This window comes from Dromaius novaehollandiae, chromosome 4, assembly GCF_036370855.1.
Source record: "Dromaius novaehollandiae isolate bDroNov1 chromosome 4, bDroNov1.hap1, whole genome shotgun sequence".
Lineage (NCBI taxonomy): Eukaryota > Metazoa > Chordata > Aves > Casuariiformes > Dromaiidae > Dromaius > Dromaius novaehollandiae.
Window position 1 is genome coordinate 12923653 of NC_088101.1, and position 25541 is coordinate 12949193.

The following is a 25541-nucleotide window of genomic DNA, read 5'->3' on the forward strand; positions in this document are numbered from 1 at the left end:
GTGGACTGGGGCTAAGCAGGTACAATTTCAATTCAAAAGGCTTTTTTTTCCCTTTTGGCCTAAGTCACCACTATTGATCTGTTTGGACAACAGTTGAATTTCAACCACAAATACAGACCAGTCATTGACATAAATGCTCTGTCTGACTTGCACTCTGAAATATTTACAGCTTCTGCAGAGCCCTTCTACCAAGCATCCCTCTGGTCTCACTTCAACCAGGATTATTCGAGGTGATTAGCAGGGACATGTCCAGAAGTGACAACTGAAACCAAGTGAATTTCTACTGCTATGATCAGGGACTTGTGTTCCCTACAACAGTTCGACTGCTGCTGAGACAGTTTCAAAGAAAGAAACTGAATAAAAGCTGGCTGCCAAGTTACGGTGGCAAGAAAGCTAAGGGCGTGCACAAACAAAAATCACTCCTGGGCTGGGCTGTTGTGCTGGGTTGTTGTAGCCGTCCTCCCAGCAGAAACATGAGGGAGAAGAAGTAGCATGAATTAAAAGATAAAAACACCTAACACCGGGGCAAAATAAACACTTCAGGCCATATCTATCACCGAAGTACCTACCATATGTTTCAGATAGACAATGATGCGCTTTTTTACTGGCATACTGAATCCACTGCCTGTGAGCCAAGAAAACCCATGAAAGCAGAGCTTTGTAGGCAGAAGTGCAATTATACTAGTGCTTCTATCAGCACAGCAACATCCACCAGAATACCAGCGTCACATCTTTTTAAGGATGGCTACTTACAGTATGACATTTGTTTATGCTGCGCTTAAATTCCTTACTGGTGTTGAGGTCCATCTCCCTAGTGGGAGAGAAGAAGAGGGGAAGGTGGCAGGGCTAAGGCCCTTGATCCCAAGCTGAATTCCGGGCTGGCAGCTTGTTAGTGGACGCACAGCTGGTTACATTTGTTCACAGACACAGGTCCCACTGAAACGCAGTTAAGCAATTCCCTTAGAAAAGGTAGAACAGGACTCCTGGTGTAGCCGTGCAATCTAAAGACACAGTTTTTTTGTAATTAAAAGCTGTTTTTTCCAGCTGTAACATTTGGTCTAATAAGAGGTACTACCTCTGCCTACAAAACTTGCCTTAAGTGCTAAATCATATGCTTCTCTGAGGAGAAGAAAGTCTTGCCTTGTTTTCTCTCCTGATGCCGCAGTGGTGCAACAGAGTCAGCAGGACTGTGTCTCAGATGCAGATGGGCCTCTGGTCTCAGCCAGGACCTCTGGATGCCACTTGACAATCGCGTTGTTTCTTAAAAAGCACCTATTACTTTTGGACAGGAGAAGAATAAACTACTTTCCTCAATTCTAGGAAATAATGACTCTTTCTATAAATGTTACTGCAATGTACAGGTGAAATCTCAGCCCCGTCAGTGGCAGAACTCCTGCTGCCCACAGCAGGCTGCACTCATTCCAGAAATGCTAGTTTGAAGAGTGCTGCCACTATAATAAATGCACCACACAATCAGCAGTAAGAAGTTTATAAAATGGTTTGCTAATAGCATCTCTTTTTCTGGACAATGGGGCAGCGACCTAGAAATTATTGGGGGGAAAAAACATGGCAAACAGTATGTTAAATGCTGGCTGTCCTTACAGAGAACATTTCTCACGTCGCGAGGTAAGCACTGCACAGCAGAACCTAAAAAGCTCTGTCAGAAAGGGGAGGAGCGACCGTTAAGATGAACTTCCTTATTGCTTTATTCACTGCATTTATTTTTAAATGGAAGGAGAAAAAGCCATACAAAAGGATTTATAACCACAGCCAGGCTGGGCCAGTATTGCAGACTTAAAAGGTTTCAAGCAGCTTAAAGTATTATTTTGAAAATGCAGTATCTGAGTGAATCCAGACGCTAAGCTCTGTGTGTACCTCCCAAAAGCCAAATTGAAATGTTCCTTCAAACAAAAAGCCCATGATTTTAAAAGCCCCTCTGTGACTCCTAAATCACTGACCTGGTCCTGCCACAACAGCGTTTCTAGCAAAGCCAGCAAGAACGGGCTTGGGCCCTCCATCAGCAGGAGGAGAGGTTCGAAACCAGTGCAATATTAAATAGCACAGCGGCCTCTCTCTCCCCATGTTCCCCCTTGCCTTACATGTCCGCTGTAGAGGAGGGGGCAAAATCGGCATCTGGTAGGCTCCCTGCCGCAGCGCCACGCGCCTTTCCTCTGCAGCGCAGGAGGACTTTGCCCATCTCCTTTACTTCCCTGGCAGCACAACCTGGTCGTCTCCATTCCCACCAGATCCCAGGAGAAACAGGGATCACCCTGCTCAGCTCCTGTCTGCATCTGTCCTGGCCCAGCGCAATCCTCCCTGCCCAGCTCCTGCCAGAGCGAAAGGTTAATCCTTCTCCTAAGAGCAGCATCTGTGTGAAATGGGGTGGGAAAGATGGATCATCTTCCTAAGCTGCCTCTCGGCCTTCGGTCCTCCTTGGCTTTGTCCATATAGTCTCTCAATACACCTAATTCTGGCGGATCGCCCTTCATAGGTCGTGGGAGGCCAAAAGGCTAAATTTCAGAATCAGAAGTTAACTTGAAACAGCTTAAGCCCTAATGTAGAGAATAGCAACTGTACATTCAGTCCTGGGTAACATGGCCCTTTCCATGTGAAAAACTTGGCATTTAATCTAAACCACTGAAAAATAAAGCTTATCTAAGCAACATATATGTAATTAAAAAGAATTCAAAAAAATAACCCATGCACAGAGCACTGAGTTCCTTGAATATGAAGGAGTAACTGAAAGGTAATGTCATTTCTAGGCACATGCACAACAGAAGTAAGGCTTCAAAATAAATGTTGGCTTCTTAAGAACTACATGGTAGGAAGGAAAGAAGAAAAAGATGAATTGTCAGCTCTTTTCTGCAATAGCATCAATCCAATAAAGTTTCGCTACGTCAAGTCTCTAATCACAATTAAAAGGACATTAGAGGGGGACAGAAGTCCCCTACCCAGAAAGACCAGGTAAATTTAAGCCTCCTCATAGCAGCACCAGGTAAATTCATTATAGTTCATTTTCACAGACAGTGTGACTGAGAACTGCTCCCATCACATGAACAAATCCTGCTGCTGTTCCAAGCAAGGCAGGGAACTTCTTACCCAAATATATCAGTCTTTTATCCCTCTACCTTGAAGGTATATGTATGTCATCCTAGTAACGTGAATATGAAATGCAACACTGTAAAATTAATTAAGCAGAGAGGTCATTGTTCCTTGAGTTATATAAAATTAAAAGCAAAAATGAGACATGACTGTGGCTGAAAGTAAAAAGTCCCTTTGGGCTGCAAACCAAAAGTTCCTCTTCGTTTTGAAAGTACTTTCCCATAGACATTGTCCTCTGCCACTCAAAGCGTCTGTGGTCATCTCTTTGTTGTGCTGCCACAAATCTGCCATTACGGAACTTAACCCCTGGCGGGAAAAGCATGATGGCCTAGTGCAGCAGCTTTAATTAGACTGCGCGTCAGGGAAAATTAATCCAAGCCTAGCAACGGTAGCCTTCAGCAGGCTGCTCTGAGGCACGCTTAACAACCGCCCCGAGCACTGAAGGACAATTCATCTCATCTGGCTGGCACTTTTCTCCTGGGTTTTTTTGGAGCAGAGGCCAGATCAGAGCAAGGCCCAACCTACAGATCTGCCTGTCCCTGTACCAGAGATTTGCAGGCATGTGCATGACTCACGCCATTAAAAAAGTGGGAACATTCCCAGCTCTTCACCAAAAACACTGGTAGGATCCAGTGCCCACCTGCGCGGCAGCCCTGCTCGCCATCTGCGACCGCGGGCTCCCGAGACGCGGAGCCCCAGGCCCGCTGGCAGGGGTGCCACGTTACCTGGCCCCCCCCCGCAGCCATCGTGTGCGGGAGTCTGCGCAGGTGTCTCTGTGCTTTTCTGTGGGCTGGTGCCCATGCAGATATTTGCACGAGGTGCCGCTTGGCTTGCCCACAGCAGGAAGCCAGGAGGCAGCTGCATGAAGCATGAGGGATTTCAGAATAGTTTTGCTGTGCAGAAAACACCCCACAAAGCACCAGCAAAACTGTTTTGCAAAAGTGCCTCAGAGTTTTGCTGAGAGTGAAGAAACAAAGTACTGCTACACCGTAGCCTTAAAGTAACCGTTACAAGTTGCCCTGCACAGCTGTAGCCATTTGCTCACACCTACCTATCCTTTTCCTGCCTTCCATGGGCAAGGATCTCCATCCATGGGGAGAGCGGCCGAAGCAAAGGGCAGAAAGCTGCGCAGGCCTCAGGCCAAGGATTCTGCCTATATAACCTCAAAATAGGAAAGTGGAAGACTAGCACCGGTCTGTCAGATTTGCAAAACTGTTAACACTATGCACAACCCATATCTGAGTGACAAACCTGTATTTTCTTTTCAAGCAAAAGATGTGATGCCAATTCCCAGTTTTCTGGAGCACAGCAAAATTTGTAAACTGATTGGTTTTGTATCAGCACAAATATAAAATCAACTATCTTGCTAGAACTACAGAACCGAATCAAATGTGTTTAAGACAAAAACGGGGAAGCAAATGGGATGTCAGCTTGTCTGTTCCTTGGGCAAAGTGCAGGTACATCACACCGAACTCTTTCCTGCAATTACTTGATTTGTTATGGAGAAATAGGCTGTCTGTTGCTTATTCTATCGATGAACATGCCTTTAGGCAGCATCAAAGAACGGGATGTTTCTGTGAAGGAGTCCAGCCAGGTATGTTAACTAACACCATGGCACAAGGCGAGTCAACACGCTGGGGCTGTAGCTGGCCATCCTGCAGAACGAAATGGCGGCACCGCAGTCTCCATGTCTGTCATTTCATTGCTCCACAGCGAGCAACAGCAGAGGTCAGCAATTCTGCCCAGGGGAGGGAATTACAGCACCTCGCCCAAAACGCACAGACTGACATCCAATACTGGGGACAGCTAATATGTCATTTGTTTGTTTCTCACCTCAGTGCCCAGACCCCCATGTCCTAGACACAGTGTCAGAAAGCTGCTGGTGTGGCCTCCACGATGGTGAGAAGCACACAGAGCTGTCCTGCTTCCCTCTTACCAACACCTGAATTCACCTGTGGCCTCTGACTCAGTAACGCTGCTGCAGGAACCTGCTCCACGCTCACTCTATGTGAGACAGGAGGGCCGGGGGCCACGACTCAGGCTCCAGAGTGCTAGCACGGTACAAATACCCCGTGAGAATACCTTAGGACCTTTGGGAAAGGCAGTCCTAAAAGATATTAGCTGTGAACTCCAACATTACTCAATTTTATTGCTGCCTAATCTAGGAAAAACACTTTACCTGATAATTCTTTTTTATGTCTGCTGTCCCAGACAGAGACGTTTTGCTCTTTCCCTCATTTGGTTCTGCATATTCCTGCTCAGCTGGGAGCAGGTAACCTTTATTGGGACTGGGAGGCCTCTAAAAAGGGCAGCTATAAACACTGGGGCCAAATTGGTCCTTATTTGGGTCCCAGGAATGCTGCTTTTACCACACAGTGACCCCGAAATGACTCCCCTTGGGCTGTTTCTCACTTGCACCGGTTTGGAATCAGAGGTGCTCTCCTGGTGATTTTCAGAAGTGCCAGTTTGCAGGGTGTGATTACGGTTTAGCGGTGCAACAAAGAGCTCAAGCAGCACAGCCTCCGTCATCTGCAAAATAATGTGCACAAACACACGCTGGGGAGAGAGTTCGCTGCTCTGCATATCAGGAGAGCTGAATGCATTAATCTCACAGTGTTTTGCAAAGCAGGAAATATCAGTCTCTGATTCACCCACAGGATAAAACAGGCACTAGAAGGTTAAAAGACCTACCAAGGTCATGTGGTGAGACAGTAGAAAAAACTGGGAAAGAACTGGGGTCTCCTGATTCCTCATGATGTACACAGAACAAATGAGAAGGCAGAAAGAGAAAGCGAAATAGTAGATGTGATGCTGTATTTCTATAAAACAATACATACAAAAATCTTGGCTTAAACATGTCTCTGTTGCAAAGTTACTTGATAACGTGCAAAAATAAACCTTTGACCAGTCTTTGCGGCTTGATTTCTCAAGTCTTAATCACAGGAAACTTCCTGAATGTCATCTGCACGTTGTATGACCCAAAGAGAAAGAAAAGACCAAATACATTCAGCAACACTAATAAAATCAAGGGGGTTCCAGATGAAGTCCAGCTAGTTTTTCAGCCTGAAAGCCCCTATGACATCTGGCTTTGGTATATTTATAATAACACCTGGAGCCAGTGGTATCAGAACAGAAATCCCCAACAGATTCTGCACTCTGTACTAAAAGTATGAAGCCTTCCTGTTTCTGTAATTTTGAATTTCTTCCTTCCTTTCAAAGATCTCAACTCTGACACAAACAAATTTAGAAACTGAATTTATGGGTTTTTTTTAAACATTAGAATTGAAAATGTCTCCAAGAATCAAACTGAAAGTTCACTCCTGAAAAATAGTTAAGGTGTGTTTCTAATCTGATCATTAGCTTTTTTGTACACACACACATATCTTCTCATTCGCAAACCAGATTACTTCATTACAACACATTTTATAGTCAGTCTACCTTTGTAGCAAGGAATGGAAAGTTACACATGCTTCAAGCTGCCAGATCTGATACACAGAATGATGCAGATTTCCTGACTGTCATGGGAAATAAACAACGATTTCATACAAGTGAGCTTTTAGGCTACTGACGCTGTTTTCAAAAGAAGCAAATAGATGTTACGGAATATGACCCTCTTTCAGATATTTGAGAAAATAGGATAATTCGCATTGAACTATTTGATTGCAGCACTGCCAAAATGAATACTGCAGAACTGAAAGAAAATGTGACAGTTTGAAAGTCGTGTCATGAACTACAGGAATAGAAAGAAATATTTTACAGGATTACAAACCCAGGGTTTTCAGATATACCCTCGCTGTGCAAGCCAGGATTTCCACCGAGCAGACAGCTGTGTTTATGTTCTCTTTTAAATCTGACCTTTGCACATTTTACACATACACACATAGAGACTTCAACCCAATTTAATGGTTTTTTACTGCTAGAAAACTTTTAATACTATGACATTCTAGCTGATAAAGTCAACATCTTGACTTTATATGTAGGAAAATGCAAAAAATGGTTACAGAGACAACACAGTTCTGAAGATGGAAGTCTCATGAAGTTCCAGGAACAGAAACCTTATGGTGATAAACACTCCTAAGTATGAATCTCAACTTTATCATCAAAGTGAAGAGGAGGAGGGGGGAAAAGATCCTTCATTATCATGACATAATTGCACAACACTAAAAGCACAAACTTGGTATCCGTCCAGGCCAGAACTGAGAGTGTTTTATCGAGCACAAATTTTATAATGGATGTAGCCATCATACTGTTTCCATACTTGATCCTACTCTGACTTTTCGCAGAAGGCAACAGAGTTGGCGCCCCAGTCTGATATTTGGCAGATAGCCAAAAGTCAAATTAACTTCCCTGAGTATTTACTACTAAGGACAACATCTCGCAAGATGCTGCGAAACCTCAACTTCAGAGACATCCAGGCCCCTTGACACCATGCCAGGTAAAGCCCTAAATCTCTTTACCATGGGAAGAAAGAGCACAGGGATCCCTGGCAGGAAGAGAAGGGCTCTTCACCGCAGAGAGGACTGAGGTCAGTCCTTATGCTGCCGTGACAACTCAAACATGCCACAGCTGGGGAAGATCATCTTCAAAGGGCAATAATCCAATCTTGCAAGGGAGGGATTGCTACAGAGAACGGCTAATGGAGGTGGTGAGTTCTTGGCCACCCAGAATCAACTTCACAAGGGCAAAAATGCAGGAGTTTTGTCACTGGGAAATCTTCACACAAGAATCTGGTTTGGTTACACTTTCTGAATCCCTAACCTATCTCATTATACTGTAATCTTATCTCACTACATTATAATCACTAACCCCAGGGATACTGCCAACACAGAACAGCAGGCTGGTTTACCATAAACAAGGGTCTTAAAATGTGTGTGGCCTCGAGTCAGCCACAGTCATGATACACTCAACACCTCCGAAAACCAGGTCACTTACTCAGACACCTTAAGGTAGACTAATGAAACTAATATTGAGCCCTTTAAAAATACATTTGTTCCTACAGAACAGGGGCAGGGAGAACACGCTCCTCACTGACACAGGCCAGGGGCCCAGCTCTGCTTCCCTCGACACTAACTTGCACCCTGCTTTATCAGTAGTCCTACTAAAAATCAGTGGGGTTATTCCCAAAGTAGAGAGTGCCTTACCAAGACAGACCCTCAGCTGGCTTAAGTTGATACAACTGTAGCCTACCCTACAAATCTGTGATGATTTACACTAGTTAACAACCTGGCTCAAAATGAGTAAAGGTGGCAAAGTCAGGCTTTCTCATGAAATAGCATGTTACGGTTCAGGTCAGAAGACGCTTCATGTGGAAAGCAACCAGCGTTTCAACGGTATTATTAACGAACTTAATCCGACAAAATTAAGTTGCTTTTCAAAACTGTTGCACAGCAGGTGCCCACTGGAAATGTGAGTTAATTATTCATGCAATTCATAAAATGAATTTAATTAAAGCAATATAAGTACGTGCTTTCACAAGAAACAGCAGAGATTTAGCACTGCATTCTGTACAGTATGTTTTGTACCCCTGATTGTGGGCATGTTCCTCAAATAAAACAGTACTTACTTCACAGGGTAATTTCCCAGCTCCCAAACGGAAGGTGACTTCTCATGTAACAGCTTCAGTTGTTCACCAAAAAATACACCAGAGAATACTCTCATGCCTTTGACAGAATCTTTACTAAGATAAAAGATGTGAAGAAGGCACTTTACCTGATTGGGCTGAATTTTCGGCACATGTGCTTTCCACATTTGAGCTTCTCTAGAGATTGCCGTCTCCAGAAGGAGAGACAACCTCTGGCTCTCCAGGGGTCCTGAAAACTTCATGGTGACCCTTGGATCCACCTGCCACCCAACTGGATACAGCTACCTGCAAGACCAAAAGACAGTCTAGTGAAATACTAGCCACGTCTATCTGGCGAACAGAGCAAAACAACAGCACAAAGACGACTGAAGCTGCAAGAAATGGAACAGGCCTATCTGTAACATGGATAGCTACCAGGTACTTGGCAAACCTATCCAAGGAAGCCCGAACAATCCAGCTCAAATTCGGATAATGCTGGACCAAAAATGGTCCACAGGTCTCCAACACATATGTGGGGTGGAAGGTCCTGCCAGTCGGTGGTGTTCTGCTTCACAGTTATGCAGGCAATTAGACAAGACTACGCCCATTTCAGCAGCAAGTTAGGGTGTTTAATGAAAAATACTTGAAGAGAGGAAAAAGACAAACTGTTTGGGAAATATAAAGGGGATTTTAATAAGTAGGCAGTCTTGGTCTAAATCCTACTGAAGTTAAAACCAATCTACCTGTCATTTCAGGGAAAGCTAAGATACTCAAGCATTTTTCGAGAATCCCAGCCTCAGAGTCTGCTTCGTGCTAGCCTTACCCTAGCACCTTCCTCAGTAACAGGAAGTTCTGTGCAAAACAGAAGAATGTTTGTTTGAGAATTTAAACGATTTACAAGCTGAAGTCCCACAAAAAGGTCAATGTTTTCCCTCTGCAGGATGGTTTGTAGTTTCTCACAGAAGCTGCAACCCATTTCACCTACAATGTAAAGGTACTAGGGAGTTCAGGAAGGTTACTCTTGGGTCTAATCACTCTGAAAATGTTAGATCCAGAGAATTAGATGGCACCTAACTTTAAATAGGAAATGTATTTTAAAGGAGGTGAAAAGCAGCAAACCCAGCAACAGCCTTTGTAAGGCATGAACTAATTACAAGCTGCATAAGCAATGGTGAAATTTTCTACAAGGCCTACAGTATTTGGAGAAGCTTGCTTCTACTGGCAAAAGTGATGACAAAAAGTATGCAATCTGAAACAAAATATCTTGCTATACAGAAAGCAAAAAAAGAAAAGGTTCCCCTGACCCTCATACAGTCTCAAGAACATGCCAGGACACTTCTGAATTTAAGAGTAAGAACAAACTAGAGAAAAGATTTTTTTTTTAAAGACAACAGATTCCATAAAATACTTTTAATAAGAGAAGATGACCTGATTGAAAAGGTTATTCAAATTCTTCTAATACTGCCTACCATTATTCTGGCTGCAAATTTCTTAACAGTGTTAAATCACTTAGCCAAAACAATTCAGCCCTGAAGCATAAATCCATGGGAAAGTATTTAAACTCTCAATTCCTTCTGTGCGCTCTTGTGAAATCTGAAACAGGTGGATATTGGCCAAATCCTAGCCAGGCTATTTTATAAAGACTAGCTTGTTAATAACAGTTTATGTCATATTTACAGGAAATAAAGCAGCATGTTGAACAAGAGAAAACAAACATTAAGTTCACAGTGAAAACAAAAAGAATCAGCTGATTATAAATAACAACAGCTCTAAACATGGGACAATTAAGGGCATCACCACGGATTTGGATTTAAGGGAAACTGTAGAACAAATTTTTTTCTTATTTTAATTTGTAAGAGTTACTCAATGTTTTTTAATGGGCACGATTCACGCACAACCTGCATGAGGCATGACACAGCACTCAAGTCCCACTTACAGCCAAGTAGATTTTAAGTGGCAAATAAACTTCGAACAGAAATCCCTTTTTATTAGATTTTTATAAAACAAATGCTATTACATGAACAAAGGCGAGGCTGTACTAGCTTGGCATACTCTAAGCAAGCTTTCTAGACATCAGTATAATGACCCAAGGTGAATGCCCCCCCCCCCCCCCCCCCAGGGAACACCTTGCATCCAGGATTGCAACGAATGAGCCTGAACAGGCTCAAAATGCTTTGTGGTAAGTCCCAAAACCATCTGCAATCAGCCCCTAAGTGGCTAGTTAATGATGACTGTAGATTGAAAAATCTGTATTATGAGCTTCCCATTTCACCAGATAGATTCTAGTCAATAGTGGAACTACATTCTTCTCCACACAGAACAGTGGCTTTAAATGTCGTTTGTCTATGTGCATTTACTGATTTTTGCACGAGTATCTTTTTTAAACCTCAGGATGCTGCTGATCACACTCCTACAACGGTAAATGGGGTTGCCAGTGAAGCTGGATGCGGAGCACTGTGGCAGGTTCACAAAGAGGCCTATTGGCCTGCCCCAGCTCATTCCCCCAAGGGTTTCATCTGCAGCCATTAGCATCCCATCAAAGCTGGGCAGGACTGGTTCCCAAAGCTTTGATTAGCAACCATTTCCAGGGCCATCAACACTTCCAAAGCAGTGTAAAACCCTGGAAAATCACAACAGCAGTGATGAGCTGCACACCCTCTGCAGGGATGCAAAGAGCGATTCAAATTGCAAGCAAAGGTGAATAATCCGGCCCTTTGGGCAAGCACTGGGAGTCTGGCTGACCATGGTGAGGAGGAGCCATCAGCAGAGGTTCACTGGATTTCAACAGGAGTTGAGCTGGGGCACTAGAAGCAGTGGTGCGTCTGACCCCTGTATCAGTGAATGCAGCTGGCCTGCCTGGCAGCTCGAACCCCAGAAAATGCTTTTTTTTCCCCAGGCCTTTGCAGTACAGAAGATGGAGTTTGGTTTTGGGGGGTTTTTTTTGTTTTTTTTTTTTAATTTAACTGAGTCTGCAGAACATCAGTTGCTACATAAGCAAGCCTTCTTTAAACAGGCAGTCCTCACTGGGGTATCAGCTACAGCCTCTCAGACCACACGAGACGGTGCATAATTGAAAAAGACAACACTTGAAGGCTTACGTGAGCACTCAGTATTATACAAGATGAAATATATGCACAGAGAAAAACAGCAAAGTTTGGAACGGATCCAAAGCTCAGTCAAGCGGCTCAGCTGGCCTTTGGAGCGGCTCCCTGCAACACTGCTGTAACCCAGCCCATTCTCAGCACCCCAAAACCTGTGGGCGCTGCTGCGGGGCTGAACCCAGGAACCAGCACAGGGCACTGAGCACAGGGAGACAGCGAGCTCCTTGCTGCATGCTTTAAAAAAAGCAGGAGCTATATTTAACCTGACCACTTCTTCTAGTATGAAATATTGATGGTCATTCCTTGTTTTTGTAGGAAAGAGGTAAGTATTTAGCCACTTCTCCAGTCAGTGGAGAACACACATGAAAATTGCCAGGCAGAAGTTAGTGTCTTGAGATCCTCGGCGACCTTTTCTTCTGACATGACAGGCAACTATTCCCACTGTCTTCACAGTACAAATGGATGTGACAGACCTCTGGGCTCATCTTGGTCTTGCTCGCATCTTTTTTCTCAGGGGCTGAGCCACAAGGTCTACCCCAGGAGCCTTTCCAGAAAACAGCTGTTACCCTCATCCCTTTTTCTGTTCTCCCCTGACAACCTCCCCAGGGACTTTTTTAAGGCCAACTCTGTCTCCACTGGTGCTTGTGGTTCCTCTACTCACTCTCCGAGGAGGGTATGTAAGTCATGTAGTGGGAAAGCTGATGAGGCAAGAGAAAAAAACAAAGGGAAGAAAACCACCAAACAGAAACAGTCTGGAAAATGTTTCCCTCTGCCCCTCCTGCCCGTGCACCCAGTGCAGATGCTAAAGTCCTCCTCTGGGGAGAAGAAGCCCTGCTACTGCCATGGGAAGAAGCTGCTGAGTGTGGGTGCAGCTAGTGAGGGAGCAGCCACTCTGCTAAAAGCAAAATCCTGAACATGGTTTCATTTCCCCCCACAGTGCAAAGACGACCTATTACATCTAGCAAAGGAGCACCTAGAGAGCTGCTCTGTTTCAAGGATAAAACAGTTTTACCCACTTGGCAAAGGAGGCTAATGGAAAGAACTGACTGTGCCATGTATCCTGTCATTTATCTGGCTGCAAATCAGTAACTGGATGTAGGCACACATGCAGTACTACGATTAAACCGACTGTACGTCACACACCTCTTCTCAGGTTCTCAGAGTCAAAAGTCAACACTCTGAGCTTGATAGAGTGTCCCAACATAGCAGGTTTCCAAAAACAGACAGTACCCGTACTGTATCAACCGGTAAATGGCCCCAGCAAAGGGCTGAGAAGCACCCTTAATTACCAAGAGCAGATGGTGGCACAAGAACCCCTTCTGACGACTAGTGAAGGCAGCTCTCCTAGAGCTGCCAAGGGGAGAAGAGAGGAAAAAATAACCTTTCCTTTCTGAACTGGGAAGGCAACTCAATGAGGGCTGAGGCACAACAACCTTTGTAAGACAAAAAAAAAAGAAGAATGACATGCTTGAAAGTTTCCCTTGGAGCAAGTGGTACACACTTTTCCAGCACCGAGAGCACACCAGGCAACTCGCCAAGCATCCTGAGGGCTGAAAACTAGTTTGCATCTAAATTTACATAGCTCTTAATCAGATAAATGCACACCATTTTAATTACAGCATGCTCTACATGCACACAGCACTTCACAAAACACACGGAGCCTCTGCAGAGCAAGAATTGCCAGGGGAGGAAGAGAAATGGGACGGCTGGCACAGCTTCCCTAACCCTGACCGCAGAGAAGTTAGGCAAAGACCATGGAGAGTCCAGACTTGCTCAGACTGAGATGTTAAAAAAGGAGCATCACAGAAAAGCAATGTCAAGGCTCCCATCAGCAGTAAGGATACTTTTAAGACATCTTCATGAGCAGGCATCCCTACAGAAAGCAGCAGTAGCACTAGGAGGACTGAGCCTGCTCTGACAGCAAAGATTTGGTCAGCCACTTTTGCACACTTTTTTCTGTGACTGAGTACCTGCCCGAGAGACCTGAGCGTGAAGAAACTGCAGCAGCTGTGACTGAGTCAGATTAGGCCACCATAAACCAGCCCACTCTAACGTTCAGCCTCTCTTTTCCTGATTTAAAATTAAACTTGATATCCATGTATCTTTCCTGTGGTCAGTTTGGAAATTTCTGAAGCACTGTTCTTGAATTTTCTTAATCTATTCAGTGTAAGGTCAACTGGCCACTCTCAAATTCCCTAAAGAACTGCTGGAAAGTTAGAGAAAGGGAAGTGAGCCAAGCCAACGCATCAGCTTTGCTTTGAGGTCTCCTGTGAGCAAGACCACATGCTGCAGGTTGAATCTTGCTCTGAAATTAGAGAGTCAAAACTGTGGTGTGAGAGCTTTTCACTATGAGGAGCATAGCAACTACTGGAGATCTTCAAGACCATGCTTATCCATTAAAAATACCCTGACTTGGTCCATAAATGTAATTCATCTCATAAAAGTGTCCCTTTTTGATCTGAGCTTATAGTTAACTTTACTTAAAAAGGTACTTTCAGTTTCCCTATTGAAGTTTTACACTGTAAGTGCTGCAGGCTACATAGTTTAACAAAGCAGTTTCATGTTAACAGTAACTGGGGCAGCCAGCCACTTGGGCAGAAACACTTCTTAGTTTGGGGGGGTTTTTTGCATTTGTGTAGGATGCAATTTTTTAGACTTTGTACTCAAACTGACAATAGAAAATGGCTCTTGCGGACAAAAGACATAGTTACATGAACGTACTATCCATGAGCAAAGAGAGTTTATGAAGTTCCTGGTTTTCCCTTGTCTCCAGTTGCAACTCAGCTATGCCAGTACAGCTCCTCATAGGACTGCACTATAAATAGGATCACCAAAATCGTTCCGTGTATTAGTAAAAACTCCCTTTGTTTTACATACTTTTTTTAAAAATACAGATCATTTCATAAAAAAAATAACAAGACTTCTAGGATTAGAGACAGTTTAAAAACTACTCTCTTCATCTTGTACACAAATCCAAGTGGGTATTCTGCGCAAGAGGGGTAATTTCAATAGCATTTAACCACCACATGCATTTCTGCAGCCCTTGTTAAGTATTTTCAGCGACCAGCAGCCAAATCTGCTTCAGCTTTAGCAAGCAATAATATAATCTTACAGATGACCTGACAACAGATTTTTCTGGGTGGGGGAGGAAGGCGAAGCAGGAGGGAGAGGAAGGAGACTGAATTCCTGAGAGCACCAGCCAGCCATCTGTGATTTCAAATGATCAAAATGTAGTTTGCACTGTTAGAAGAAATCAGCTAACTGGGAGTTGTGATTAGAAATTTCAAAGCTGTGGGCGGGGGTGGGATGGAGGTTAATTTTAGTATCTGGGGCTTTCTCTTGGCTTAACTCTTTCCACACCAGTGTCAGTAAGGCGGTCCAGAAATTTACTCCAGGCAGGTAAATGTCCACTGCATTGTTTAAATCTGAGAGTCTTCTTCTCAAACTGAAGCGATGCAATAAAATAAATGCAACAGATTCAATGCAGAAGAAATAGATTTTTCTCCTCATATTTAAGCAATACAATAAAGCAGCAGACATAAAATTCCTTTGCAATTTCTATACTGCTTCTGTGTCATATAACAATTCAGAGAGGCCGATTTTTTTTGTGGTTTAGAGGCTAAAAATTCCCAAGAATGCCTCACTACTGGAAATCAATGTCTAGTTTTCTGTCTTTTCAACTCGTCAAAGCACAATCTGATGCAATAGTGATAAGCAGATGACCAGCAGGGGTGAAGATCAACATCCAACTATTTTGAAGTTGTAGAAAGTAAATCATGTTGTAGCCTTGCGAAGGGATATGACATAGCTCGACAGAGTTGTGAGATAATGTATGATCTTTATCAAGTTAAATAACTGAATACATTGGTCAAAAAAAATTTTGTGTGTATAGTTTCAGATTTCAAGATCTAAACAAGTGGATTAGAAGCAATGAACTGACTTCTATGGAATTAATATTAATAAAGACATTAAAAATAAGGATATATATCCCCATGAGAAATATATTAGTATGAAACATAAACATGCTACAGGTAAACCATACAATACTGCATCCTTAACAAGCAGCATATTTGACTTGTGTATAAACAGCCAACAGACCTAAATTGGAAAAGAGGGAATTTTATTTAGTCTGAGAAATGAAGAGGGCCCTTGCCATTTGCCTGTATGACTCACCCAGCACTACCTCCCACAACCTGCTACAAAGGGAAGCCTGTAAGATATTTTGGCAGCATCTTTCAACCAAGCACATATACATCACACGCTCACCACTTCTTTTCCTCCAGCAAGATCCTTCCTGGGAGTGCAAATAAAGCTGACCTCATTTTAGAGACAGTTTTACAAATTTAAGAAACTTTTCAAACATTTTAAATGAAGTTGCCAGTTAAAAATGCAAGTCTGTGACTGTAGAAAGAGAACAAACAGTTATGTTTTGATGGGAGGGAAGGGAGGCATTTTTAAGTCTGTTCCGAAATACAGAAACGCCAGGTACCACTCACAGACTACAGGAGGAGGAGCCCTCTTCTCACTCTGGAGAGAGCTGCAGCATGACCAGCAGCAGCGCACACTTCCCATCACCATCTTCTGTTCTTATCCTGCTCTAAGGGAAGCGCCCTCCACCAAAAGAAAGAGGTGGATCCCCTGCACCACTTCCACTGAGAACAAGAGGGGGACCAAAAAGAGAAAGAAAGGAATACTGAAGAGTAGTGAAACGGAATGGATTTTTCTGTATTATTACTCTGCGTATTACGGTGAAAGGCTCTTCAGGCATGCAGGAGACCAAAGAGAGGACTCCACTCGGAATTAAGGGTGCAATCATGATTACTGAGGGCTACAAACATATTACAAACCTGTTTATAAACAATCAGGACACACATGCTGTGCATTTGTTCAGGTTCCAAACAACTGGCAGTGTTGGTCCAGAATTATTTGCAAGTGCAGCCGTGAGGAGAACAAAAGTTTTGCTTGTTACAAGCCTGTTCAGAAAGGAAAGCCCAGGTGGTATTTCTCACACCAACACACACTTTCAGATTTGTAAAACTGTGGTAAAAGATACAAACATCTTCAGTTTCTCATAGTATCCCTTAGTGATAGCAAAAAAAAAAAAAAAAAAAAAAAAAAAAAGCAGGAGGAATAACTTCGGGGCAAGAAATGCCTGGATGAGGGCATTTTTAGACAGGAAGGAGGGTGACAAATTGCAAAGCCACTGGTAAGGGTAGCAGTATAAAGCTGCTCTCAGATGACTGTCACACAGCGGAGTTCCTGCAGGTACAGGCTTGAGCCCTTCTCTTTTTTTTTTTTCAACAGCCACTGTTTTGTAAAAAAAAACCCCAAATCTATGCCTGCCATCCAGTTTATTCTCACCTACACCTATGGAGTCTAAAAGAGACCAGTTTTAAGACATCTCTGCTGCACTTCTTTCACTGGGACAGGTGATTGATACTGGGGTTTCAAGCTTAAATGGTATTTTCAAAAGTAGGGACTCGTAAAAGACAAGGTAGAAGACTAACGCATGACTGAATGTCCAGACAGTGTCACCATCCTTCCCTGCTGGGGAGACACACAAGTGCACAGATCCATGCCTACACTACCCCCTTTTCTAATGGCTCCCGTTAAAAACATTGGATGAGGTTTGCATTTCCTTTTGTCTAACAGCCAAGATGAGTTGTTCCAAGTAGCATTTGTCCAGCAGTGCCTTTGGTCAGCAAGCGCCTGAAATTTTTTGTCCCACAGTTCACTGAGTGATGCAGACAAGCTGCTTGAATCGCAGCTCCTTTCCCCGTTGAGGCAGTGTGTGGCAACATACCGAGGAAACTGTGGATAAAAGGTAAACTCAGAATCCAGCCCTAGGAGACCAGCTCCAGCTGGATAACGTATGCGTTTGATGCAAAGAGGAGATGAAACTCAATATACTTTAATGAGTTCTGCTTTGAGATATTGGTTTATTTGAACCTAAAAATCAAAGGAAAAGTTATTAACTGATGGAGGCTGTTTGCCTGCATGGATTAAATTAAGCAAAAACAAAACCCTCACAAACCGAACCCCCTCCATGCCATTTTATGAATACTTGCAACAAAAATGCTTTTCAACACCGTGGGCTTGTCATCTGGCTGTTGATATGCATGCAAGATGGCTGTTGAAGATGTAAACTCCTCACAAGAACTATTAAAATCAGCCAAGGGACTTAGGCTAATATTTTGGTAGGAACCAGGCCTGCTGTGGTTTGGCACCCATATCTCAATACTCAAAACAGACATGCCGCCAAGTCCGGAATGTGAGCCCTCGTCGTGTGCACCGGGGAATCACACCGAGGGCAGACAGTCCTTGTATGGGACAGTTTGCAGTCATACACCAAAGAGATGGTACTACCTCCCTGTCCAGAACTGAAGTGCACGACAAGCACAAAGAAACAACTAACTGGGCAAAGAAAGCAAGTGTTTGCTGAAATATGCCCAGCATTTTTTACGCAGTTCCCAACGTTAATGAAGGGTAAATCTAAGAAAACAATAGCAGAGTCCTGCACCAAATTCTGTGCACACAGGCAGCAAAGGGAGCCGTGGGCTTCAGGCTCAAAGCAGCACAGTTGCAATAGCTCAGCTACATGCCCAAAGTGGCTCATCAGTTCTAGAGGCACACACAGCCTCTGCAAATGCTAAAAGCAGAGCAGGGAGGTAAAAAAACGAAACAAAACAAAACAAAGCTGGCATTATGTAATGTCTCACTGTTAGTCTCCTAAAAGGAAAAGCAACACATAAAGAGGCTGATTCACCTCTCCCGTCACCAATATAACTTGTTATAAATCGGCAGTAACTTGAAGGAAGTCGCTCTGAGGAAAATCAAGCTCACAAAGTATAAGCCTGAGCAATATTTTCATAAAATAGTGCCAGAAGCTTTCACGCACATAAAAGCTAATTCTCCATAGGCAAGGGCCAACAGGCATTCAGAGTCTTAACCATCACGCACCACCTTTTGAGTAATTTAATCACTCAAACCAAATAAATACAATGCCTCTATGGGCAAAAACACAGGAACAGAATTCAGCAATAGTTTTTTTTGTCTTTCGGCATTAGTCAGTCATTAACATAAATGAACAGCAACAAAACCAAACAAGTTTTTACAGTTTAACACCCACATCCAAAAAAAAGTGCAACTACAATGGCTCAGTTCCTCTTGACATCAACAAAACAGAATTTTATCTGAAAGCATAAATGATCACCAAGGCCAATATTTTGCTCTGCAGACTCTGACTGGCTTCAGGGTAAATTATCAGTGATTACAGCTAATATCAGGATACAGCATAAGGCACTAAAAAGAGATAATTATGAGGAAATGAGAAATTATCTGCTGTTCAAACAATAGATCAATTATAAAGTACAGCTCAGTAGCTGCAGAGCAGCATTCTTAGGCTCTGAGGGTTCAGTCTCCTCTTTCTCTCTAACCAAAGAGAAGCCACAGCTATGAAGCTTAATTATCCTCCAGGAGGGTGAGCTCGCTCTCTAATTAGCTTCTTGTTGAGACAATATGGAAAAGGACATAATTCCAGCTGTCCACAAAAATAGGATGGCACAAGCACAGTCCTGGCTCTTCCCTATGTACTCCTCTCTCCTGCCCAACTGGTATGAATATTGAAGTCTTGATTTCCCCAGTTCTGGACAGCCTAAGCACAAGAGTCCTTGACCCAAAATAAATTGAGGGAAGGAAACCTCAGGAGCTGGGGGGGCCAGTAATAAAACTGCAAATACTATATCCAAGGGCTCTGCTTGTAATGGCAAAGCCAGAGTTCCCCTTCTGCTGCTTCTGCAAAGCCTGGTTGTGCAAAGCCCTCATTTGCTCCTATCACTGCAAGTACAGACACATTTGCAGTTCTCCAAAGGGATGCAGCTCACTTTAGTAAATGGAGACCAAGCTGCATTTGATGGTAATGTTATTACAGCAGTTGCATCCTTAAAGGAAGCAGATTTTTCAGCTGCATGGCTGCAGTTACGAGCAGTTAAAAGCCAGGATCTACAGTCAAAATTATGTTAGAAAGGCAAAGGTTGAAGATTTGGGGGGCCGAGTTCTCATCTAACAGAACACCACTGAAGTCAACGGCTGCCCCAGCCAAGAAACAGAATCTTGCTGTATATGGTAAAAAGAAACACCAAAAAGGCACAAAAGCCTCTGGCAAGTGGGTTCATCCAGCACCTCCCATCATCCAGGTAAAGAAAATGTTTGATGTCTGGGTTGATGAGCAAAACAGAGTATCTGCAGTAACTTGTTATTCATGAGTGAGCTTTTAGACCAGCTTATTACATACCAAATGCAACTACCTACTCTGGTTAATAAAATAGTGTTGATAATGTTCGCAGTTAGCAAACACACAGGAAGGGAAAATTTCAGACCACATCTGCCTCACACTGAGACAGCAGACACCTGAGATTTTCCATGCATCTGAATGACTTCACCTTGCTTTGTCATATGAAAATAGGTGCTTTTGTACTCAATTGTGAAAGAAACTACTCTCTATGCACAGTTAACCAGAATCCCCCTTGAAAGCTATCTCCTTGATGGCCTACCTGGGTTTCCCACTTAGTAGGAGCGTTTTAGTGATGGTACCTCCGTCCGTTTGTATCATCTCTAGCCCCAGTGAAAGTCATGGAAAGCAAGGAAAACTGCCATAACCTGTTGCTGGGCAGGTGAGCTCTAGATACTTATTTTGCACCTTTCATGAGAGGACCTTCAGATCCCACAACCGTGTTTGGCTCTATCTGGAGATACGTGACTTCTCTTCTACTCACACTTTGCTCCTTGCGCGGGCAATGGAGTCAGAAGGGTTATCATTTGGCAGTCAAAATACCATATGTGGTTTTCCTGGAGCTGCTACCGTTGTAGCTAGTCCTGCACAGCTTTTATTAAATCCATCATCTCCAGCAGGCTTCATGCCTACAGCGGACTGTGAAATAAACTGCAGACTGCGAACACTCAGCAATTACTCTTACGCTTCAAGCATCATTATACAACAACTCGTTAGCAAAGGAAGAAAATAAGAGATAGTTTGTATGAGTAAGCTAACAGTTCAAACTGTGAAATAAATACGACTTATGAGACTACAGTATGCATTTTAATATCTCTACTGTATTGGTCACCCTCACATAAATTTTCATTTCCTAGTTGCTTGAAAAGCTTGAAATACAATTCCCCAACTATTCTCCTCCTCACACACAAAGCAATTTTGCACGCCTCAAAGTTTCTCCAAATTCTCCTCTGCCATAAGTTTTAACAGTAGGCTGCAAATGTAGGAAAGGGTTGGTAAACATTAGGAAACACAACTCTGTGCCCAGAATCCTGCTAACTGCAAAAGCATATCCACAGTGCTTGTCCACTCCCCTGAAGTTTTCTTCTCTCTGGATTAATAGCCACTTAAAAATAACACAACTATTCGAAAGTCTCTGTGAACCAGATGCCAGATAGGTGAAACACTGGACTTGCATGGAGTAGAATGAACCCAATCCCTACAGCAAACCTTGCAGATTAATGGAGGCGAAATACATGGCCTCCATTTCTTCCCCCACATGTTCCAGTTCAACTGGTACTTTTCCTTTTCTGTTTCCCGGTACTTCCATAAGGCTTCCCAGGCAGGAGCTGGAGAGAGTACCTGATGGCTACGGGTTTCCTCTGCTAATGCCACTCGCTGGGTGACTTGCTGTGCAACCTTTGAGGGTTAGCAAACCTTCTGTTTTCTGTATGAGTATAATGAGGTAGACAATAGCAAGTGAGCCACGGGTTACAAAATGCTCCAAAACCTCTACCTAGGGCTATTAATAAAAGCACCCACTCTCTAATTAAGCATTTCTTTCCTACGGTGTATCTGTAGGAAAGCTTCAGCAGCATGGACCAGTAGTGAAATGCACTGTAACTCCTGGAAACCACAGTCACTTAGAAGACTGTGCATTTGTTATAGTTTGCATGTGGTTTTGCATGTTACTGGGTCTGGTTATTTTAATACATGATTTTGAAAAATCCTCTCTATATAAACAAAACACATTTTTTAAACTGAAATTTCAGCAAAACGGGGGAAAGAATAAAAATTAAAACTTCTGGTTATGAGAACAAAGAATTGCTTCTGGAGAATTAAAAAGACTCCTGCTAGAGATATAGGAAAATGCATCAATATAGTAGACCTGATTCTTCTCTCAGTCACCCAGCATGAGCACTGCATCAAATCATTGTCTCCTAAAAAGTGGCACATAAAAACATGAAAAATAAACGTAAAAGATGCGTGCTCTTAAGAACCCTGTTCAGTGTGAGGTCAAGGTTAGCTACCACTTTCACCAGCGCATTGCTGTGGATATTCAAAGGAAAGCATTTTTCACACAGGCACTGAAAGAAGGCGAGATCCACCGCATCAGTGCTCTCAGTTTCTCATTTCTGCTGCCTGCTCGAGGAACAGTAAGAAGCAGGTGTGCACACACACCCCTGTGCAAAGACCGGAGGAGGGAGCACTGTGCAGCCAGCCTAACGAGCTGCCCAGCTGGCCTTCGAACAACTCCTTCCTCATTAGCCCCACGGGAGCACAACTCCTAGGTGCGTGTGGCGGGGCAGGCAACCCGGCCTCTTCTCCCAGCAGGACGGAGGCTGCTTTCGCCAGGTAGCCTATACCCAGGAAGCGCAAGGTTCCCCCGAGGCACGTCAATGCCTTCAATCGCATCCAGAAACAGACTGCCCGCCAGCGAGCCCAGGGCAGAGCAGCTGCAGGGAGCACTGCTCTGCTCGCTGCCAGCACCCATCAGCGCTGACTGCAGCCCCACCACGGAGATGCCCCAGCAGGCACACGCTCTGCGGAGGACAGCTCTGCTCCAGGCTCTCTGCAGACAGATAGCGAAGGGAGTGACAAAAATACTCTACTGAAGTGGACCTACCTATGTTTTTAAACCAAAAAGGAGGATTACAGGCTCACTTCTGCAATGGCATATCGCTTAGGAACCCCCATGGCAAACCAGAACCTCACTGCCAAACGTTGTGCAAACACAGGGCAAAAAGACTTCTTCTACCATGAAGATTAATCCTCAACACCAGTCCCCTAAGAGCTACAAGAATCAATTGGAAAACCCTTTCCTTCTCTTACCCTCAAAGGCCTTTTGGGTTACAGGCTTTTTCACCGTTTCCACTGGGGAAAGAGGGAGACATAGCCTGTTTTAATCTTTTTGCCTGGACAAAATGCACTGTTGGTCCATAGGGCCCACAGCCCTTCATCATACCAATTTACCTTGACAGACAGCAACAACCCTCGCAGTACCCCTCACCCCAAACATGAAATAGGGGGAACGCCCAGCCCCAGCAGACATCCACTGAGTAGTATCTTTTGTGGAAAGGGTATTGAATGGCATTTCAACTGACAGTAATACTCTATCACACAAGGACAGAACAGCAGAAGGAATCTCACAGTGTTTTTAAATGAGGACTCTGAAAAACAAAATACACAACTCAGTAAGAAAATACAAGGCTCGGTTAAGAATACAGAAAGGACACAGTAAAAGGAGAGTCTAAGATCAGTTCTGCCACATCCAACTATATGCAAGCTCTAAACAGAGGTGAAGGATAATTAGAAGTACACATACACCATGTGAAAGTTTAACTCCTGCTGGGGAGAAGCCAAAAGATCAGCTTCTTCCATCCCATGCCAAGATCTGTGCAGGCACAGGTGCGCAAGACAAGAGAAGGAGCCATCCCCGGCTTTGCAAGGCAGCCAAGCTACTTTGAAAGCAAACCTAAATCGTTTGCAGGGATCCAAAATCAAACCCTCAAGACAATGAAAAGATGCTGCGATGTGCTTTTTGAGAGCTAAACTCCTACCCAGCTTCACCTTGCAAAACCCGGACTCTACAGGGACACACACACAAACACCCCCCGGTTTTCAACCAGAGGTGAGTATCAGTCAGCCCCAAAGCAAGGCATCGGGGAGAGGGGGCCACAGCCACATCGGCCACCCCATGGCACAGAAAAGGTGAGACACACTCCGGCAGGGAAGCTTCACAATCATACAAGACATTTTGCTCATTTTAGGTATTTGGTTAAAAAAAATCTCTCTCCTCTGCCTTTAAAAGGAGCTGTGCCATGCAGCAGGCCATCACAGCAAACCATGGAAAGAAAGGATGTTTTGGGCAGGAGGACTGCACACAAAGGCTGATGCTGAAAATCACTTTTTTACTTCAAAAGAGTCTGTGTGCTAACAGCTTTATTTTTACGAGTAGGAAAACACGGGATTGCTTCCTTCCCTCCCTTCACGGAGTCAAAACGGAGGGCAAAGGCAAAGGGACAGGTCTTTCTGTGTCGTACGGGCAAGTTTTCCGGAGGATTTTCTGCAAGTCTGCTTGTTACCATTAGCTTGAAATAACCTCTGGCAGCCTTATTTGTTTGGTGCGTCTCTCTGGAGATAGATTTACAGAAAACGCCACTCTTCTTTCACGGAAACTTCTTCCATCGCAGGCGGGAGGGCAAAGGGGGAAGGGGGAAGAGCACAGTGCATCTCTGCGAAGGATTTTTTCGCTGAAGGTGGACAACAAAACCAATTCACGCCCGTCACCAAGAGGTCACCAGCATCGCTGAACACATGAAGTCACACCTGGGGCACAACTGCACCGCTGATGCCCGTGCCCGCCCGCAGGCCACCCGGACCCCGCAGGCGGCCACGCGTGCATTGCATTGCATTGCGTTGCACTGCACGCACGGGAGCACTGCGCGCACCCAGGCACCGCACAGGCACATGCAAGTGCATCGCCCAGCGCCGTGCACTGCGCACCGGCGCGCCCGGGCGTTGCACACCCGCGGGCGCGCGCGCCCTGCGCGCACAGCGCCTTGCACGCCCGGTGCCCCGCAGGCACCACACAATGCGTTGCACACACCACGCGCTGCAACGCGCGCTGCACACGCACCGCACACGCACACCCGCGCCGCGCACGCTCCTGCACCGCGCACCGGTCCCCCCGCACGCACACCCCCCGCACCCGCTGCCTCGCACCCCCAGCCCCGCACCGCCGCCAGCGGGCCGCTGCGCCCCCGCGGGCCCCCTCCCCGCCCCCGAGGCGCGGCTCACCTCCCCTGCGCGGTGGCGGGGTGCCCGGCGGGGCCCGGCCATCAGCACCCCATGGCGGGGCGGCGGCGGCGGGGCTCCGCGGCGCTTCAGCTCCGTGCGGGCCCCATGTCCGGGGCGGCGGCGGCGGCGGCGCCCGGCGGGCTCATGTCGCCATGGCGGGGCCGCGGCGGGGCCGCGGCGGCGGGAGCGGGGGGAGGAAGCGGGAGGGGGGGGGCGGGCCGCCGCTGCCGCCGCCCGGGAAGCGGGGGTGGGGGATAAAATAAAATAAAATTAAAAAAGGGAGGGGGGGGAGAGCGAGAGGCAGCCAGCAGCCAGCCGCTTCCCGGGGGGAGCAGGAGGGGGAAAGAAGGGCCGGCGAGGCGGCCTCCCCTCAGCCTCTCCCCGCCTCCCGCGCGGGCGGGGCGCGGCGGCCGTTGGGGCCGTTCAGCACCAGCGCGGGGAACAACGCCGCGCGCGCCGGCGGCCGTTAGGACCGTTGGCGCCCGAGCGGGGCGTCGCGCGCGGCTCCCCCCTCCCCTCCCCTCCCCCCCGCCCACTCCCCGCCCCGGCCCCCCCCCGCGGGCGCGCAGCCCTGCGATCGCAGCGCTCCGGCCCCCGCAGCGGCGAGCGGAGGGAGAAGGGGAGGCGGCGGCGAGCGCGGCCCCAGGCCGCGCCGTCGGGGCGGACTCTTCCCTCACCGGCCGCCCGGCGGAAGGATCGAGCCGAGGCG

The 25541-nt window shown here is 45.5% G+C and overlaps 1 protein-coding gene across 3 annotated transcripts in view; it reads right to left on the reverse strand.

Moving 5' to 3' along the window:
* Positions 1–25185, reverse strand: part of CCNI (cyclin I) — a 35745-nt gene extending 10560 nt beyond the window's left edge. The window contains exons 1-2 of one of the 3 annotated variants that reach the window (XM_064510447.1): positions 24833–25184; positions 8812–8968 (exon numbers count right to left, since the gene is read on the reverse strand). In XM_064510447.1, the coding sequence (XP_064366517.1) occupies positions 8812–8925 (114 nt within the window). In that variant the 5' untranslated portion in view covers positions 8926–8968; positions 24833–25184. Of the gene's footprint in view, positions 1–8811; positions 8969–24832 lie in introns of all 3 variants that reach the window. The other 2 variants (XM_064510445.1, XM_064510446.1) reach the window with 2 other exon arrangements.
* Positions 25186–25541: the final 356 nt, after the last annotated feature.